Source organism: Lepidochelys olivacea (assembly GCF_965140295.1).
Source record: "Lepidochelys olivacea isolate rLepOli2 genome assembly, chromosome: 10".
NCBI lineage: Eukaryota > Metazoa > Chordata > Testudines > Cheloniidae > Lepidochelys > Lepidochelys olivacea.
The window spans coordinates 36,373,816-36,391,358 of NC_140420.1; the positions used below are offsets into that span (position 1 = coordinate 36,373,816).

Consider the following 17,543-nt stretch of genomic DNA (forward strand, 5'->3'; position numbering starts at 1 on the left):
GGCGGCCATGGGGAGACGCGGCCGAGGCGGCAGGAGGTTGCCGCTGCTGGTGGGCACCGGGCCGGCGGGCGCTGGGCGCCGAGCGATCCCCGCGGCCCGGCCCGGCCCGGCTGCAGCGGCCCACCGCGGTGTGCCCAGGCCGGGCCGGCCCAGTCCCTGGCGCCGGGGAGAGGCGAGCTGCCCGGCCCGGAAGCGGGGAGCGCACGGGTAGGGCCCCAGACCCGCTCCTAGGCCGCGGGGCCGGGCAGGTGCCTATGGCGGGATGGGGGGAACCCTGGGGAATGGGCAGGTGCTTGGGGGCGGGATGGGGGCACCAAGGGGAATGGGCAGGTGCTTGGGGGCGGGATGGGATGGGGGCACCAAGGGGAATGGGCAGGTGCTTGGGGGCGGGATGGGATGGGGGCACCAAGGGGAATGGGCAGGTGCTTGGGGGCGGGATGGGATGGGGGCACCAAGGGGAATGGGCAGCCGCTTGGGGGCGGGATGGGATGGGGGCACCAAGGGGAATGGGCAGGTGCTTGGGGGCGGGATGGGATGGGGGCACCAAGGGGAATGGGCAGGTGCTTGGGGCTGGAGTGCACAGGGAAAATTTGGTGGGTGCAGAGCTCCCACAGGCAGCTCCCTGCGCCCGGCCCCAGCTCGCCACCGCTCCGCCTCCACTTCCTTCCCTGAACGCGCCACCCCGCTCTGCTTCTCCCCCCTCCCCCCAGCTTCCCGCGAATCAGCTGTTCGTGTGGGAAGCCAGGGAGGGCTGAGAAGCAGGCGGCAGCTTTGCGCTCAGGCCCAGGGTGGCGGAGGTGAGCTGGGGCAGGGAGCGGTTCCCCTGCATGCCCCCCGGGTAACCTGCTCTGGCGCGGGCAGAACTCCTCGCGCCCCCCAGCTCACCTTCGCCTCCCTGGGCCTGAGTGCGAAGCCGCCACTTGCCTCTCAGCCCCCCGGCTTCCCATGCAAACAGCTGATTCACGGGAAGACGGGGGGGGGCGGAGAAGCAGAGCGGGGCGGCGCGTTCAGTGGAGGAGGCGGAGCGGAGGTGAGCTGGGGGCTGGCGCGGGGCGGGGAGCTCTGCACCCACCAAATTTTCCCCATGGGTGCTCCAGCCCTGGAGCACTCATGGAGTCAGCACCTAAGGAGCCACTTTTGGCTGGTGTTAAATTTAGAAGCCCTTGGGCTTCTAAATTTAACAACCGGTTCCCGCGAACTGGTGCGAACTGGCTCCAGCTCACCACTGGCTTCGGGGTAATGTGGGGCTGGACAGAGTCTCTGGGGCAGGAGTGCCTCTGGGTGATGGGGGCTTTGGGGCTGGGCAGGAATCCAGGGGGGCTGGCTGGGTAATGGGGCCTGCAATGTTTATGACACTGCTTTGGGTTTATCTATGGGCCCAGCCGGGCAGATGAAAGGCCCAGTGTAAGACTTGGTTTTGCAGCCCTATTGTCTCTTGAGGGTGTTGGCCTGGACCTAACCTCTTCCCCATCCTCTGGTGCTACTCCCTGCTCTGTAGCAGTGCTGCTGTAATCCTGGCAATTCATCATGGGACCCAGGGTCTTGCTGTGACTTCTCCACAAATACCATACTGGGAGTCCTGCCTGTTCCCAGTGCCCTCCTATTCCCCAGCGTTCACACCCACTAAAGGATTTCCCTGCAGTAGGAAAAGAAAGATTCAGTTAGCAAGTTACCTGCTACCTTTGGGAGCTTTAGTGACCATTTAAGCATTGCCCAGATGGATAGGTGAGGGGCAGAGAGGCAGAGTGCATGCTAGGACCTAGCAAACACAGCTGCATTGGGACTCCTTCCCCAGGTGGTGCAGAAACTGTCTCACTTGCTGTTGAGGTTGATAATAGTGATGTTGATAAAGGCAGATGCTTTCCCAGTTCTGCTGTCCCAGTGCTAGTTTGGAGACTCCACTTGCAGCATTATCTAGTGGCTGGAATGAGGACTCCTGGGTTCCCATCATCTCTCTGCCACTGATTCACTGTGTGGTCTTTAAATCATTTAATCTCTGTGCGCCTCATTTTCCTGATCTTTGCAGCTCAGTTAATTACACGTTTGCTCTTACAATAATATGCATACTGAGAGCCTCTGATGGTGGGTGAATGGACGTCTCCTCTTAGTAAACCTCTTTCTCCAGAGACGCAGCCACCAAAACACCAAAAAAACCTTTGAAAAGTTGACTTCTCACTTCAGCTCTGACACCTGTCCCTCTCCACCCTGCTTTGCCTTGGTTTGTTTTTCAGAATGATCAACTTTTGCCCGCAGTGTGGCCAGAAGGTAGAGACAGCATTTCATTTCTGCCCTGTCTGTGGGTATAAGCTGCCTAAAGAAGAAGATGAGGAGCCAATGCAACTCACTCCAGATGCCTCTTTGTCCTCTCTGAAAGGTAGGTAAGACTGGGTTAAACAGCAGCCTCTTTGGATAGAGATTCTGGATTAGCCAAACCCTCCTGATTACAAGAAGTAGTGGAGCATTGGCATACCAAGTACATGTCTGTCTGAATAGATCCTCTTATTGCTTGCTTTAGGGTATGCAAAATTGTTGTCTTTGATGGCAGTGCAGTGGAAGGGAGTGAATGCAATCTGACCTGAGGAGTAGAGTCCCAGGACTCCTGGGTTCTGAACCAGCTCTGCCACAGGCTCACTATGTGACTTCATCTGTGCCTCAGTTTCTCCATCTGTAAAATGGGGCTAACAGCACCGACCTGTTTTGTGGTGTGGGTGTGAGGTGTTTCACCTAAAAGGGCTTTGAGCCCCATGAATGGAAGGCGCTGTAAGTGCGGAGTGTTATGATCGACAATCATTGGAATACCATGGATGGCATTGTGAGGGTTTGTTTCTTTAATTGTTCAGCCCTGAGGCAGGATGAGCCGACTCCAGCAAGAGAAACAGTAGAGTGGATGTCTTCTGAGAAAATGCTAGCTTCCACTTCGACTGAAGAGAAGGCTTGGAGCCCACCAGCTGCTTCCCCAAGCACCAAGGTGGCATCCAAGGGTGAGAGCTGGGGTGTTCCTCACCACTGCTGTGCTCATGTGGGGGTGGGGCAGACAGCTACTTCATGGCACTTAAGGTAGCACTGGAGCACTAGAGAGGTGGCTTGTTCATCCTGCCATCATGTCCCTTCCCTACCTCCTGACTGAAGTACAGGGTGGTGTGGATGGGTTACAAGAGATGTTTGATTGTCCACTGCTGGAAGGAGAATACATGAAACCCAGGGCCTCACTGCAGGAGCAGGGTGAAGTGTCTGGGAGCGAGAGATGGGGAGCTCTATCAGGCTGGGGTGGTATTATCACAATGTCTCTGGTTGGAATCTGAGCTGCGGTGTGCTGGAGAGCAGCAGGACTCACTCTGTCTGTAGTGCCCTGTTATCTGATCAGAGCCCTGTTTTTGTGTCCTCTTCAAAGCAAAGGTCAGTCCCCGATCTCCCCGGCGGCTCAAGTCCACCTCCGTGGCACCTCTCCCAGAGGGCAAGATCCTGACCGACCAGAACAGCAAGCAGTGGAAACTGGGGAAGCTTTTGAACCAGAGCGAGTGTGGGCTGATGTATGAAGGTGCTGTGCAATCTCATGCTGGGATGCCGTCTGAGGGAGGATGATGAGTATATAGGGTGGGGAGTAGAGGAAGAGTAGCCCTCCCTTCCTCTCTTCTTGTGGCATGCTGAAAGTTCAGTCTACTGGGGAGGATCCCTCAGGGGATGTGAAGAGAGGGGGAACTGCTTCTTGAAAGAGATCATAATTGAAGCCTCTTGCTGACACTTCCCAGTTTGAAGACAGAGCTGGTCACCGGTGAATTCATATCTTAGGTAAATAAGGGATTTAGCTGCCCTTCCCCATCCTGATCCTGCCTCCTCAGACTCTATCAGTTCAGCAGACTCCCTGATTGCCATGTACAGTGCAGCAAGCACCTGAAGTGCCCTCGTAGGCCCATACCCCCAGAATCCTTTGCTCTGTCTGTAGCAGGTCTTCCAAAGAGATGCCCTGTGCAAAGGATGCTGGAAATGCATCCAACATTCTACCCAGCATATGTCTGGGTAGTGGTAGTATTTAAAAGCTGAGGGTTAGACTATTAATTCTTCCCTCCATTTTAGAGCATCCCTGTTCCACCCACCTCACACACAAATGGAAAGAACAGGTTCTGAGCCTTGGAGGAGGCCATAGATGTCCCATACTCTTCTTATGTGGAAAGGGACAGCATTAAAGGGTTGAAAGCCATTGATCCATTTCCTGTCCCTAGGAGAGGATAACATGCACCTTTGGCAGCTCTCTCATTAGCTTGGGATCTTACACAGTTTTCTATATTTGTGTTTTGTCAAAGACTGTGGCACATCTTTCTCCTGGTATTGATGAATCATTTTATTTACATACCAGGTTTAAAGAGCAGAGTCCCTTGATACTACAGCCATGCCTAGGTGCTCCAGTGTTTGTTGCTTTAGCAGTGTCTGGAGAGAGTTGAGACAAAGGTCTTATAACTCTGAAGCAAGGTGGGTATTGTCATGCAGCCACTTGCAAAGAGGCCTCCACAGATGGTATTTTCACAGTCCCAAGGTGAGGGAGGCAGAGGATAACTGAGACTCAAGCCACTCTTGCACTAGTTTCTGAGCAGCTAGCACTGCAAGTACTTTTGTCCTGTGCACCTGTAACCTCATTTGTTCCATCCTTCCACAGCACAGTCAGCATCTGGAGCCTGCCCTCAAAGGCAAAGATACTCTCTCAAACTTGTGAGTTCTGGTCTGTTCCATGTATGGGGCCCTTTGGTCTGACCTACCAGCACTGCTGGTACTATGGTGAAAGGAGTGGTAGAATGCAGAAGCTCAGATCATTATGGTTCCCTCTAGTCTTATTCTCCATAAGATTTCACAGTGTTAACTAGCATAATTGTCTTTGTTGTTGCAGGTGAAGTTAGTCAGAGAAATGAGGAAATAAACTGCATAGGTTAAAGACCCCGTACAACTCCCTGGGGAGTCTTACTTAGACTTCAATGGAAGCTGGATCAGGAGGCCCTTAATAAATAGCAGTGAGCAAAGCTGTAAGGAAAACAGATCTAAAGATTTAAAAAAGCCACCCCAAAGTGGCTGCCCTTTATATTACAAAGCTAAATTCTACCCTCTGTTACACCTCTGCTGTCCTGTCGATTTCCTGGTTGTAAATGAGGGTAGAGTTTGTCCCCTTTGTTTATAAATTTAGTATATGTCATAGAATCTTCTTTAAGCCTGTTTTGTAAAGGTTAACAACAACAAAACTCTAGAAAGTGTTACTTAAAACTCTTGGCGTGCGTGTGTTTTGTGTTGTTTTTTGTCCCCAGAAGTACTGAACACTCTGTAGTCTGAAAAGTGACTATAGATCTAACACTGAGCTCTTCTGTATCTGTTACCTCTCTGATGCCAGAATGAGTTTATAAAGTCAAATGCTGATTGATCTAAATTAGTTACCCTGTGACAGCTCCCCGGCATCTGCCAGTTCAGCTGGGCTTTCCAGAACTGGCATCATTCCCAATCATAAATAGTCTGCAATTGGAATTTCGCTGACTGTGCTTGACAATGCATGAGCCAGAGTGGTATCCAGGTCACTGTCCTGTGTCTGCCTTGGCTTTTCTGGTTAATGGGATTTAGAAATTGTTATTAGCAAAACCCAGGGATGAATCCTAGGAAAGAGGGGTTTTAGGAAGAATGTGCCCACTTAGTCACTGGAATAGTGTCACTGGAACTGTGCCAGGGAAGAACGAGTTAAAAGGTGCAGAGGAAAACATTACTGGGGAGACTTCTCCAATGAAGGGTTAATGAGAAATGTTTAACACCACAAAGAATGTGTAGATAGAACTAACAGATTGCCAGGAAACCTTCATCTCTGTGTGTTGACAGTACTATAGAGCAGTACCAACTCTCCCATTCAGCAGTCCCGTCCCATGCCAGCACTACCCACCTCATCTGCCCTGACACTGCATTGTTTCTACAGCCCAAATTCCTCCCTTTGCAGTGGCAAAGGATTCTGGGATATGGTAGGACACTGTTTTTGTTCATGGACACAAGGTCTTAGTTGTGGGTGTTGAGGATTCAGAAAGCAGGACAGGTTCAATACACATTCCACCAGCCAAAATACTCTTGGTGGGGAGGTACTGAAAGAATTCTGCAGTTTGTTTAATCTGCACCACCTGCCAGCTGCCGATTAACAGCACTACTCACCACGTGTGGGTGGGGCTAATGATATCAAACTGGGCCAGTGGATCTGAAATTGTCACCTCTCCCACTCTGTGATGTCTCTCCTAAGCTAGCATGTGGCATCCTGCAGCTTCTGGACAATACATTCAGGCCATTAGGGAACTGCAGTGGCAAAAGAGCAATACCAAATACATACCAGCATGTATCCGTCCACGTGCAAGAAGGTGTTCTGGGAACCCCAGAGGGTTTGTGGGTCAGTACAGCACCCAGACATTTGTCTGCAGCTTCTCAGGGGCAGGAAGTGGCATGAGAACAAGCTTCCTTGCCATATTTCTGGTACTTCTTGGCAGGTTGAACTACAGGGGGGTGGCCTTTCTCAGGGTTCAGTGCAGCTCCTGTTGTTAGAATTCCCATGTTATCTCACACGGCCTTGCCCCTGCTGTGGACAATTAGAGTTTCACCTTCAAGGCTGTCACCTGGCTCCTTCCACCAGCCCTGAATGGCCTGAGGAAACTCATAGAACCAAACTTCAGTAAGCTCCTCCACTGGAAGGCTCCAACCCCAGAAAGAGCTGCAGGATCGCACAGTTCCGACCAGTTTAGGGGGCTGTCTTCATTCTCTGGAGCACTTAGTTACCTGCAGAGAGCACTGAGCAGTAACACTTGAGCTGTCTGACCTGAGGCCTTCCCGTGCTTGGGTTAGCTGTGCTGTATAGATAGTGGGAGGTGGCGTGGTTCAGTAGATGGGGCACTGGACTGAGAGGCAGGAGACCATGTTCTGTTCTTAGCTCTGCCACTTACCTCCTGGGTGACTCCCCCTCTCCTTAGCCCCCTCAGTGCAGTACTGTGAGATCCATAGGTGAGAAGGGCTAGGGCAGGATTCTTACACCCACACTCTCCCTAGTAAATGGACGTGGTGGTGATACTGACGCAGCACATCGCTGAAGGTAAAACAGTGCAGCTTCGTCTCTCTCTCCTCCCAACCCTCAGGACACCAAAGATGGCAGGCTCTACAACGAGCAGATCTTCCTGCAGCGAGCGGCAAAGAAAATCACAGGTAAGTGCCATTCCTGGATGGTTGGGTTCCCTGTGCATCTGCTAGGAGACACTCCAAAGGCAAGACTCAGGTGACTCAAATCATTGTCTGACCTGTGCCTCAAAGAGTGCTGAGTGCTAACCAGTGTGTTTAGAAATGACTCTCCCAGGAGCGGGAAACCTCAGGGTGTCTGTTGGGCAGCACCTTCCCATTCCCAGCTCGGTGTTTTTCCTTGCTGCGCTCAGAGGAGTTCCCCTGCTGTAGAGTTGTCTCTGTCTCACTGACAGCTGTTTAACTGTGCACCCTGACCCCTCTGGGGTTGACTGGAGCCCATCCCGTAGCTGTTCCATCAACCCTGGCTGTGCAGAGCTGCTCTCTGTCCAGCTAGCTGAGCCTGGGGTACTCCAGTCAGGGCATGACACCTGAGGAGTAGGGATCCAGGTCAAACCTGCGCCTTTGTGATTCCCACCTCCCTTATATGTGGGACATAGGTGTCCATGCCATTCCCCTTCTCAGAATACCTAGGGCTGTAGCATCCCACACCTCTCCCCCTTTCCTGGCCTGGATTTGGCATCCCCACACCCCGATCCCCTCATCCTACCCTTCCTGTAACTCCTGCTGCCTGCCGCTGAGCTTTTACTATTACGTCTGATTGCCTGCTACTCTGACTTTTATGGGGACAGCTCAGGTGACAGGATGAGCCTTGAACTCTCAATTGCCCAGTGCAGAGGGTCTGTATCTGTGGGAGGAAGGAAAAGCGCTGGGGGGGGGGGGTGCCCTCACTGTTTGCAGAGTTCCTTAGCCAGCAGCATGGCAAAGCCGTGCCCATCTGTCCTGTTGTCTCCCTCCTAGTGGATAAGTGGAAGAGGATGCACTCGGTGCCTTTGCTGGGGATCCCAAATTGCGTTGGCTTTGGTCTCCATGAGAGTAACTACAGGTAAGGCAGGACTGCAAGCTGCCAGATGGGGACAGCTGGGGAGTTTCCTCCTTCCCAGGACTCCACTATCCTCTTTATCTCCTCGATCCCCACTGCCAGGCTCTTGCTGCAGCCTCTCTCTTCTCTCTCACAATACCACCCTTTTCTGTCCCCCAACCCTCACCCCACCAGCTACTGACCCACTGTCTGTGCATTGGCCCTCTCTCATCTGATTACTGTAACCCCGGCTTCCTGGGCCTCCTTGTCTCTCCTCCCAGTTAGTCTCTCCAAACTGTAGCAGGTAAAATCCTTTTCCCCTCTCGCTGTGCTGACCTTCATTGGCTTCCTGCATCATAGTGCTACTCAGATTACCCCACTGCTGTCTGCTTCCTGCCATTCACTCTCCTAGCCTCCCCTTCTTCCACTCTTGCCTTTGCATCTTCTTTCATGCTGCTGCTAAGGCTTGGAACACTCTCCTGCTCCCTGTGCACATAGTGACTTCTCTCTCTTTCACCTCCTCCTCCCAGGAATCCTCCTTTCTGCTGTCCCTTCCCCCTTGCCTGTCTTGGCCTGTGAGCTCTGTGTGGAAGGGAATGTGGTAATGAGTCGATAATACTTCAGAGGGAATGCTGACCTGCCAGTGTCTCTCCCTCTCCTCTCCACAAACAGGTTCTGTTGTCAAATACGAGGGAAGCTGTGTCTTTGTTAAACTAGAGAGTAAGGGAAAACAGTTCAGGTCAAGATTGGTAGCTGAGCTACCCAAATAAGCTTTGAGACCCTCCCATGACAGGTGCTGACCAAGTTCAACGTGCTCTTATCTCCTCTCTCACAGGTTTCTGGTGTTCCCTGAGTTAGGACGAACCCTTCAGTCAATCCTGAACGATGGCACGAACCTTCTGACAGAAAAACCAGTTTTCCAGATCGCCATCAGGGTGGTATGTGGCAGGCCGATCCTTTTGGGGGTCGTTCAGAGCTGGATTCTCTCTGGCCTTTGCAAGGATGTTAGTTCCAGTGCAGGCCAAGGCTGGGACCAGTGCGTCATGGGTGATTCCTGTGCAGCTGCTGCTTGTGCATTGCCTCCAGGGAAATTTTAAGGAAACTTCACAACTTACTTTCTAAACACATGCACAAAAGAGCACAGTGAAATGGCTCAAACTTACTAGAGTAACTTCCTGAAGCACTGAGCACCCACAGATCCCACTGAAGTCAATGGGCGAGAGCAACTTTTGCTAAGCACCTTTAAAGATCAGGTACAGCAGACTGAGCCGGGCTCCAGTCTCTGAATAGTATAACATTGTGCTTGAGCATGGGGCTGGTTGGGGCGGTTTGTGATGAACTTATGGGTCTATTAATGTTCTACCCCAAGGAAATTGGGAGACAGAGTGATTGGGACCCCCCTGAATTTCTCAGGTACCTCCCAACATGTGAAAAGCAGAGAGTGGAAGAGGCTGTGCAGTTAGCCTGCTCCTTAGTCTCCCAGCTGCCACGAGCCTGGGGAAGATGCTCTAGCTCAGAGCTCACTGGGGATGCTGAAGGGCTGTGCGTGAGTGTGACGTCTCCTGTTCTGCCCCTAGCTAGACTCCCTGGAGTACATCCATGGAAACGAGTATGTGCACGGGGACATCACAGCAGAGAACATCTATGTGAACCCAGACGACCTTGCAGAGGTAGGAAGTGAGAACAGCAGGAGCAGAGGGAGGTAGCAGGAGAAGTGGGGCAATGCCCTAGCCAGAGCATTCTCGTATGGAGGGGAGGGTTGATTCCTGGCTGCACCCTGTGTCAGTGCAGCCCCATAGCAGGCGCTGTGTGCAGCATTGCAAGGGTCACTGTACCCGACGTGTTCACCCCCCAGGGAAAGAATTTGGGCTCCCTTCAGTCTCTGCATCTTAAGGGGTGGTGCAGGGAGAAGGGGTGGGATCTCTTAAACTGGAGAGGGGACGTTGGGAGGTGAGGGGCTCCCGGGTTCTCCCAGAGCAGCAGCACTCTCCTCCTTCCCCTTGCGTGGTCGCCCAGGAAGACATTTCACAGTCTCTCTCTCTCTCCTAGGTCACCCTGGCGGGTTACTGCTCTGCATTCCGATACTGCCCGGGAGGAAAGCATGTGGCTCAGCGTGAAGGCAGAAGGACTCCTCATGAGGGCACCATTGAGTTCATCAGCCTGGATGGGCACAGGGGAGCTGGTGAGACTGCAGTCCCTGATGGGTTGGCGAGACTGTGACAGCTCTCCTCCCCTGCCACCCCTGCTTGCCTGGGGCGCCCTCTGCCTGTATCCTTCCCCCTCACTGTTCTTCCATTAGCTTTTGGTAACGGCTTCCTCTCTGGTCAGCCAGCTGCTCCCTCCTCCCATGCAGCTGCTCTGCTACTTCCACAGTCGCCAAGTGACTCAGGCAGGAGCGTGACATGGTGGGAGAATGTTTCCATTCCATGCGAGGTCGTGGTAACCCAGCCATGGAGGGGAGTGGAAATCCAGGACAGTGGGTGCTGGTTTAATGGGTGTCTGTAAAGCTTGGCAGAGTGCATTTCTCGCTGATTCAGGCCAATGTACGGGGGGGGGGTTCCCCAGCCTGTGTCCAGTTGTGGTCTCATGGCTATCTCCATGAGATGCTTGTGCATCTCAGCCTGCTCATCAGAGATGAGGACATTGCGGGTTCTGACCTGGACCACACAGCGGTGAGAAGAAACTGGAGACTTGGTTGGCTGGTCTGCCCCACCCTTTATCACCTAGGATAGAAGCCTGAGGTGAGTCAGGGCGCATGTGTGGACCAACGGATGCTACTTCAGATTCTGCGACTCTGGGCGCGTGCCGCACATGTGTAACCCTCAGTGAATATAATAGGGACCATCACTTGAAGAAGAGCTGAGGCACAAAGAGGTGAAGAGGCGCTCCCAAAGTTGCAGTGAATTGGTGGCTGAGCTGGGATGAAAACCCAGGAATTCTGACTCTAATCACTAGGCCACTCCACTAGGAAATGTTTCCTGCTGTTCAGCCGTGTGCTTTCCAGAGCTCGGTTCTATGCTGTCCCCTTGCGGGGAGGGACCCCCTTGAACCAGGCCTTTTTGGGTATTACTCCCAAACTCTGCTTTTCTCACTGTGTTTCCTGAGCTGCTGGGTTTCTCTCACTTTCCCATCAGGACCATCTCGCCGGAGTGACCTGCAGTCTCTGGGCTACTGCATGGTGAAGTGGTTGTGTGGCTTCCTGCCCTGGACTGACGAGCTGGCTGATGTGCACAAGGTCATGGAGCAGAAAGAGAGGTGAGCCCTGGGGTTGGGGACCCTGCCTACCATTCTGAGGGCCTGCGGGAGGAAAGCAGTGAGGGAAGGGGGTTCAGAACTAATGGGGAACTCAATAGTCCTGGTACAGATCTTGGGGTGTCTGAAATCTGTAACTGGAAGTGCTGCCTCCCATGGAAGTAGCTGGCCAAACTCCTCTTGACCGCAGTGGGAGCAGAATCCACCCTGAAATCACTGTGAGGGCGAAACGGGCTGGAGGGTTTGAGTTGAGCTGGTCATCATGCATGGCTTTCACCTGTCCCCATCGCTGGGGGCAGTTTGTTCAAGCGCTCGGTCCCTTCTTTCTTGTTTACTGGCATTGAGTGTGTGCTAAATGCTGTAGGTACAAAACAGACGTGGTCGGGCTTCTGCGACTGTGCTTCGGCCAAAAACCAGCTCCAGGTATGGACTTATACTGAGTGTGGCTGTGGGACCTAGTGGGTCACTGTGTGTGAGGGCTGGTTGTTCACTGAAGCTAGAAACTGGGCTGTCTCCCCCATGCAGTCTCAGCTGAAGAGCTGTGTCTGACCATAGTCATTCTAAACCCTTTGCTGCAATGCCAGTCTGCTCATGAACTAGTAGCCTTGACTGCGAGAGATGCCCTTGTAGATCCTGCCCAGGGAGGCTGTGGGAGCTTCAGAAAGATTTCTGATATCTGTGCGGGGTGACATAGCCCACTCTCAGGTTCCCCCATGGATCCAGTTTTTCTCCTTGCTCTGCATCCAGCTGGAATGAGGGTGATCCATGCAGCATGAGGTGGTGATTCTGAGCCTTGCTACAGTGGGATGCTGGCCAGGGATTAAAGCAAGTGAGTGGGAACAGGGAGACCTTGGTTCTAGTCCCAGTTCTGCTGCTGACTCATTGGGTGACCTTAGGCAAAGTGCTTCCCTCTCTGGGCCCGAGTTCCCCCATCAGTGCAGAGGAGGGGTCTGTTGGGAAAAGCCCCTGCGGAAGTGTTGTTTAACATCTGGCTTAGCTACGCAGGGAGTGAATGCTGGGGCTGCTGCTCTGGAGAACCATAGCCATTCCTGTGAGTGTCTGTACCACTTTGCAGATGCCCTGCACAGCTACCTGCAGCAAGCAATGGCCTTGGCCTTTGAAGAGGAGCCAGACTACAAGGCACTGCGAAAGTTCTTGGGGAAGCCGCTGGAGATGAGGAGAACTTCGGCTTATGACTCGGTGAATCTCAAGGTGGTGCCTTAGGTAAGGCGCTTTCTATGGGGGTAGCAGGTTGGGGGAGCACAGTCACACACACACACCCCTCCCCCCACCCCAGGTTACTTCAGCTGGCAGTGGTGACCACAGCCTTGTTATCAGATCTCCCCTCCACATGTGAGTCTAACATGGTCAGCAGGGAGGAGGCTTCTCTCTGCACTGGGTGTGAAGCTCTAGAAGGAGGGCTTAAGGGACTCTGACCACTCCAGTGGGGCCTGTGTTAACTCTTAGAGCACCGAGGGTGCTCATTTTCCATTCCTCAGCCCTCCTTCCCCACTCAAGCACCCTGCCCCTCCCTCCGACCTCTTTGTGATCAGTATCCTCCCCATCTCCAGTTGTGTTGAGAGTGGGTGTGGGGTCTCGTGGAGAACATGCATGTGGGTTCAAGGAAAGTTTCTGGCAGCAGGGAATAGGACTTCCTATCAGGAAGAGTGATGTCCCACCCTGCTTCCTCCCGGCTGGGGAGCCTCACATGCTGGCCTCAGGTCTCTCCCCCTAACACTGTTCCCATTTATCATCACTGGGGAACTCAGCAGTTCTGAAAGGGTTAAGATGTCCTGAGGGTCACTGCTCAGTACAAGGGGAGCTAGTTGGCTGGCTGTTCCCAAAGGCTGGGGCAAGATCAGAATTTGTGGCACTGTTCTTTGATGCTAAATGTGCCTAACCTGGCCAGATTGGCTTTGCCTCTCTCTTTGTCCCTGCGGCTCACAGACAGACTGTTGTCAGAGCCCTTTCTGGGTAGGAGGCAGGAGGAATGAAGATGTGCCCAGCCTTTTGGTAGAGAGCTGCCCAGCCTCACGCCACGTTCATCCATCGAAGCAGGCGCTTCGCTTTCTCAGGGACACTGACTGAGCAGTGGACACTCACGCCGTCCCCTCCCTGGAGGCATAGGTGTAGCTCTAGTTTTGCTGAGTTCTGGCAGCTTGCCACCTTCAGAGGCTCCCATGGCTAGTCTACGCCCACATCAGTAGGACCAGCCCTACTTTTGCCCTTTGGTCTCTCTGTGGCGTCCATCACCTTGGGATCTAAGGTGGGCAGAGGATGTGGTCTTGCTAGAGCAGGCAGCACACGGGTGGTCAAGTCCACCTAAATCTGTGCTGGCTAAAATCTCTCTTCCCACCCTGGAAGCTGTAAAATTTGTTGGTAGCCACCAAGGTATTGATCCAAATTCAGCCCTAGCACAATCTAATGAATTCACATGGAGACTTGGCCCTTGTCTCAGCTTAGAGTCAGACCCAAGTAAATTGGCTCCAGGTGGCACTGCCAACAGCACTGGCACTGAGTAACAGAGTAGAAGGGGCTGGTCATGCTCCATCCCGATTTATGTTTTTCTTTGTGGCTTTTCAGATCTCAAGAAACTGACTAAAACTGTGAGAGGTTTAACCTATTGGAAGGGCCCTGCTCTGGGGCAGCCAGCTCCTGCTGTCCTTCATTGTACACCTGTTCTAGAATTCCTTGGGGGTTTGAGAGGGATTGTTTTTAGGGCTTTTACAGTGATTTTTAGAAAGCTGACTTCTGAGCCAGTGCTGTAGCTTAATGAGCTCCAGCTAACATGAAGACTAAACTCCTGCTTGGCAGATGGCTGCCCCAACCACTGTTTGGAACTACCTAGCAACTGGGAGTGTTGCCATAGGGGGACAGACTGAGCCTGGTGAACAGAAAAGAAATCAGGGATTTTAAATGTTTGTATCCTGCCTACTAAACACTGCTTGTTTTGTAATAAATGCTTTGTGGATGGATCCCAAGGCTCTGTTTTCTGTGTTGATCCAGGGAGCGTAGGCTCTTTATTTAAATCCTACGTGACATCGACCTTGCCTTTTCATCAGACCTGAAAGCACTTTACCAATGAGGGCATGCTTCCAGATGAGGAAGTGGAGACACACAGGTGAAGTAACTTGGCTAAGCTCACAGGCAGGGACAGAGCTGGAAATAGAACTCATGTGTCCTCATGCTCAAACCACAAGAGTAGGTTGTCTTCCCTGAAAAGTAATTGGAAGGGAATTGTAGTAGCCAGTTATGTACAAAGCACCAAGTGTGTGAGTCATGAAATTTTCCCCTCTGTTCAATAAGCTGAGTAAAGATTCCTGCAGCAATGGCCTGGATGCCTGCAGCACAGAGGGGGCCTGTTAATAAAACCCTCCTCATTTTTCAACCTCTGCTCAAGCCAACATTCCTCCAAGGCTGGATTGACACTGCCTTGTGGAAGATGGAGCCAGGCACCAGCTGTGACCCAGTAGGGAAGCCTACTGTGACTGGCCTTTGCTACCTTATTTTTCTACAAGAGATTTAATTTGTAACATTGTTACGGGGGGCAGATGCTCAGGAGCCATACAGGAGGAAATATGGGCAAGTAAGGGCAGAGACCTGAAAAGTTTTTGGATTTGCCTGACGAGCTCTGAGACCATGAGCAAGTCAGTTAGCCTTGCTGGGGCTCATCTGCACCCCTTTGAGATAAGGAAGCTAGGTTTTTCATGCAGTTTGATGTTTATCTTTGCGCTGTTACCCTTGCTCAGAAACAATGCAGGCTGGCTCCCCATGAGGTCAGATACATGCCATTTTCATGTGAGAGTCATTAACATAATGCTCCTTTGAGCTATAAGCTGCACAGTTATTTGGTATAGTTCTAGTCTGCATTTTCCCTGCTAAGAATTCCTTATGTGAACTTACTACTAACGGATTCAGCTTTTAGCCCTATGGGCATAGGCCAGGGCAATTTCAAAAGCAGACTTAAGTAGGACCAATACATATAGCATAGTACTACTGCCTACATAAGAGAGCTGGGGTCAAAAGCCTTTCCTCATTCCCTATAGAGGAAGGAGCCAAAGGTATTTAACAGGGTCACAAGAAATCCACCTGTGTAGAAGTGCATGAGGGTCACATAGAATCTTAGGGTTGGAAGGGACCTCAGGAGGTCATTTAGTCCAACCCCCTGCTCAAAGCAGGACCAATCCCCAACTAAATCATCCCAGCCAGGGCTTTGTCAAGCCTGACCTTAAAAATATCTAAGGAAGGAGATTCCACCACCTCCCTAGGTAACACATTCCAGTGTTTCACCACCCTCCTCGTGAAAAAGTTTTTCCTAATATCCAACCTAAACCTCCCCCACTGCAACTTGAGACCAATACTCCTTGTTCTGTCATCAGCTACCACTGAGAACAGTCTAGATCCATCTTCTTTGGAACCCCCTTTCAAGTAGTTGAAAGCAGCTATCAAATCCCCCCTCATTCTTCTCTTCCGCAGACTAAATAATCCCAGTTCCCTCAGCCTCTCCTCATAAGTCATGTGATCCAGTCCCCTCATCATTTTTGTTGCCCTCCACTGGATGTTTTCCAATTTTTCCACATCCTTGTTGTAGTGTGGAGCCCAAAACTGGACATAGTACTCCAGATGAGGCCTCACCAATGTCGAATAGGGGGGAACGATCACATCCCTTGATCTGCTAGCAATGCCCCTACGTATACATCCCAAAATGCCACTGGCCTTCTTGGCAACAAGGGCACACTGTTGACTCATATCCAGCTTCTCATCCACTGTCACCCCTAGGTCCTTCTCTGCAAAACTGCTGCTGAGCCATTCGGTCCCTAGTCTGTAGCAGTGCATGGGATTCTTCCGTCCTAAGTGCAGAACTCTGCACTTGTCCTTGTTGAACCTCAGATTTCTTTTGGCCCAATCCTCTAATTTGTTTAGGGCCCTCTGTATCCTATCCCTACCTTCCAGCGTATCTACCTCTCCCCCCAATTTAGTGTCATCTGCAAACTTGCTGAGGGTGCAATCCATACCATCCTCCAGATCATTTATGAAGATATTGAACAAAACTGTCTCCAGGACTAACCCTTAGGGCACTCCACTTGATACCGACTGCCAACTAGACATGGAGCCATTGATCACTACCTGTTGAGCCCGACAATCTAGCCAACTTTCTATCCACCTTATAGTCCATTCATCCAGCCCCTACTTCTTTAACTTGCTGGCAAGAATACTGTGGGAGACCGTGTCAAAAGCTTTGCTAAAGTCAAGGAACAACACATCCACCACTTTCCCCTCATCCACAGAGCCAGTTATCTCGTCATAGAAGGCAATTAGATTAGTCAGGCATGACTTGCCCTTGGTGAATCCATGCTGACTGTTCCTGATCACTTTCCTCTAAGTGCTTCAGAATTGATTCCTTGAGGACCTGCTCCATGATTTTTTCTCCCACCATCCCTTAAGCTGTTTGTTTTTTTACTAAGTTGTAGCCTTTCTGCTTGTAGGTGTAACTGCTGCAAGGCTAGGTGCAGCTGGACACCACAAATGCCCCTAAAAGGCCATCTCAGTGCCAGAGTCCCCACTTCTGACTTCAGAGTTGATTCACTCCTTCCCATTGTGATCAGAATTGCTAATGCAATGGGCTTAGGCTTTGATGTTCTGCAGGGATAGAGGTGCATGCTAAAATCTACTTGTTTTCCATTTGTCTAGGTGGTTGGAAGAGCCTTAATAGAAGCCTGGCTACTGATTTTTGGCCCAGATCCCCAAAAGTATTTAAGCACTTAACCACTATGGAGGAGGTGGGCTCCTGGGGAAGGTGTAAAGCTAGGTTTCTACATGCTGAGTCAGTGTAAGCACCAGCTTTGTCAACCTTTTCCAGATAATTTCTAACATTGTAGCTTTTTTTTTTAGTAGGTTACTATGGAGGGATAGAGAAAGTATAAGAGTCAGGAGTTGTAGCAGATATTCATAGGCTTATAGATGACTAGCTGTTACACAAGGAGGGTGAGGTTATTTACAGTTACAGACTAGAAATTAAACCAGTTCCACTGCACCTTGACAGATGAGGGAAAGTGTCTTAGAAACCCTGCTTCTCTACGTTCCAGCTTTATGATCCACCTGTCAGTCAGGCTAGTTCTAGGAGAGCAGCTCAAGATCTGGAAGAAGCCAGGCTTTGTAAGTAATGTGCTTCCTGGAGATGCAGTATTCTCAAATCCAGCTT

The 17,543-nt window shown here is 51.6% G+C and overlaps 1 protein-coding gene across 2 annotated transcripts in view; it reads left to right on the forward strand.

The window, feature by feature from the left end:
• Positions 1–17,543, forward strand: part of VRK3 (VRK serine/threonine kinase 3) — a 24,419-nt gene continuing 6,876 nt past the window's right edge. The window contains exons 1-14 of one of the 2 annotated variants that reach the window (XM_084642306.1): positions 1–207; positions 2,232–2,374; positions 2,841–2,981; positions 3,392–3,538; positions 4,652–4,704; positions 7,131–7,197; positions 8,029–8,113; positions 8,925–9,027; positions 9,667–9,759; positions 10,139–10,271; positions 11,224–11,344; positions 11,706–11,764; positions 12,417–12,565; positions 13,925–14,316. In XM_084642306.1, the coding sequence (XP_084498432.1) occupies positions 8–207; positions 2,232–2,374; positions 2,841–2,981; positions 3,392–3,538; positions 4,652–4,704; positions 7,131–7,197; positions 8,029–8,113; positions 8,925–9,027; positions 9,667–9,759; positions 10,139–10,271; positions 11,224–11,344; positions 11,706–11,764; positions 12,417–12,565 (1,494 nt within the window). In that variant the 5' untranslated portion in view covers positions 1–7 and the 3' untranslated portion in view covers positions 13,925–14,316. Of the gene's footprint in view, positions 208–2,231; positions 2,375–2,840; positions 2,982–3,391; positions 3,539–4,651; positions 4,705–7,130; positions 7,198–8,028; positions 8,114–8,924; positions 9,028–9,666; positions 9,760–10,138; positions 10,272–11,223; positions 11,345–11,705; positions 11,765–12,416; positions 12,566–13,924; positions 14,317–17,543 lie in introns of those variants that run through there. The other variant, XM_084642307.1, reaches the window with a different exon arrangement.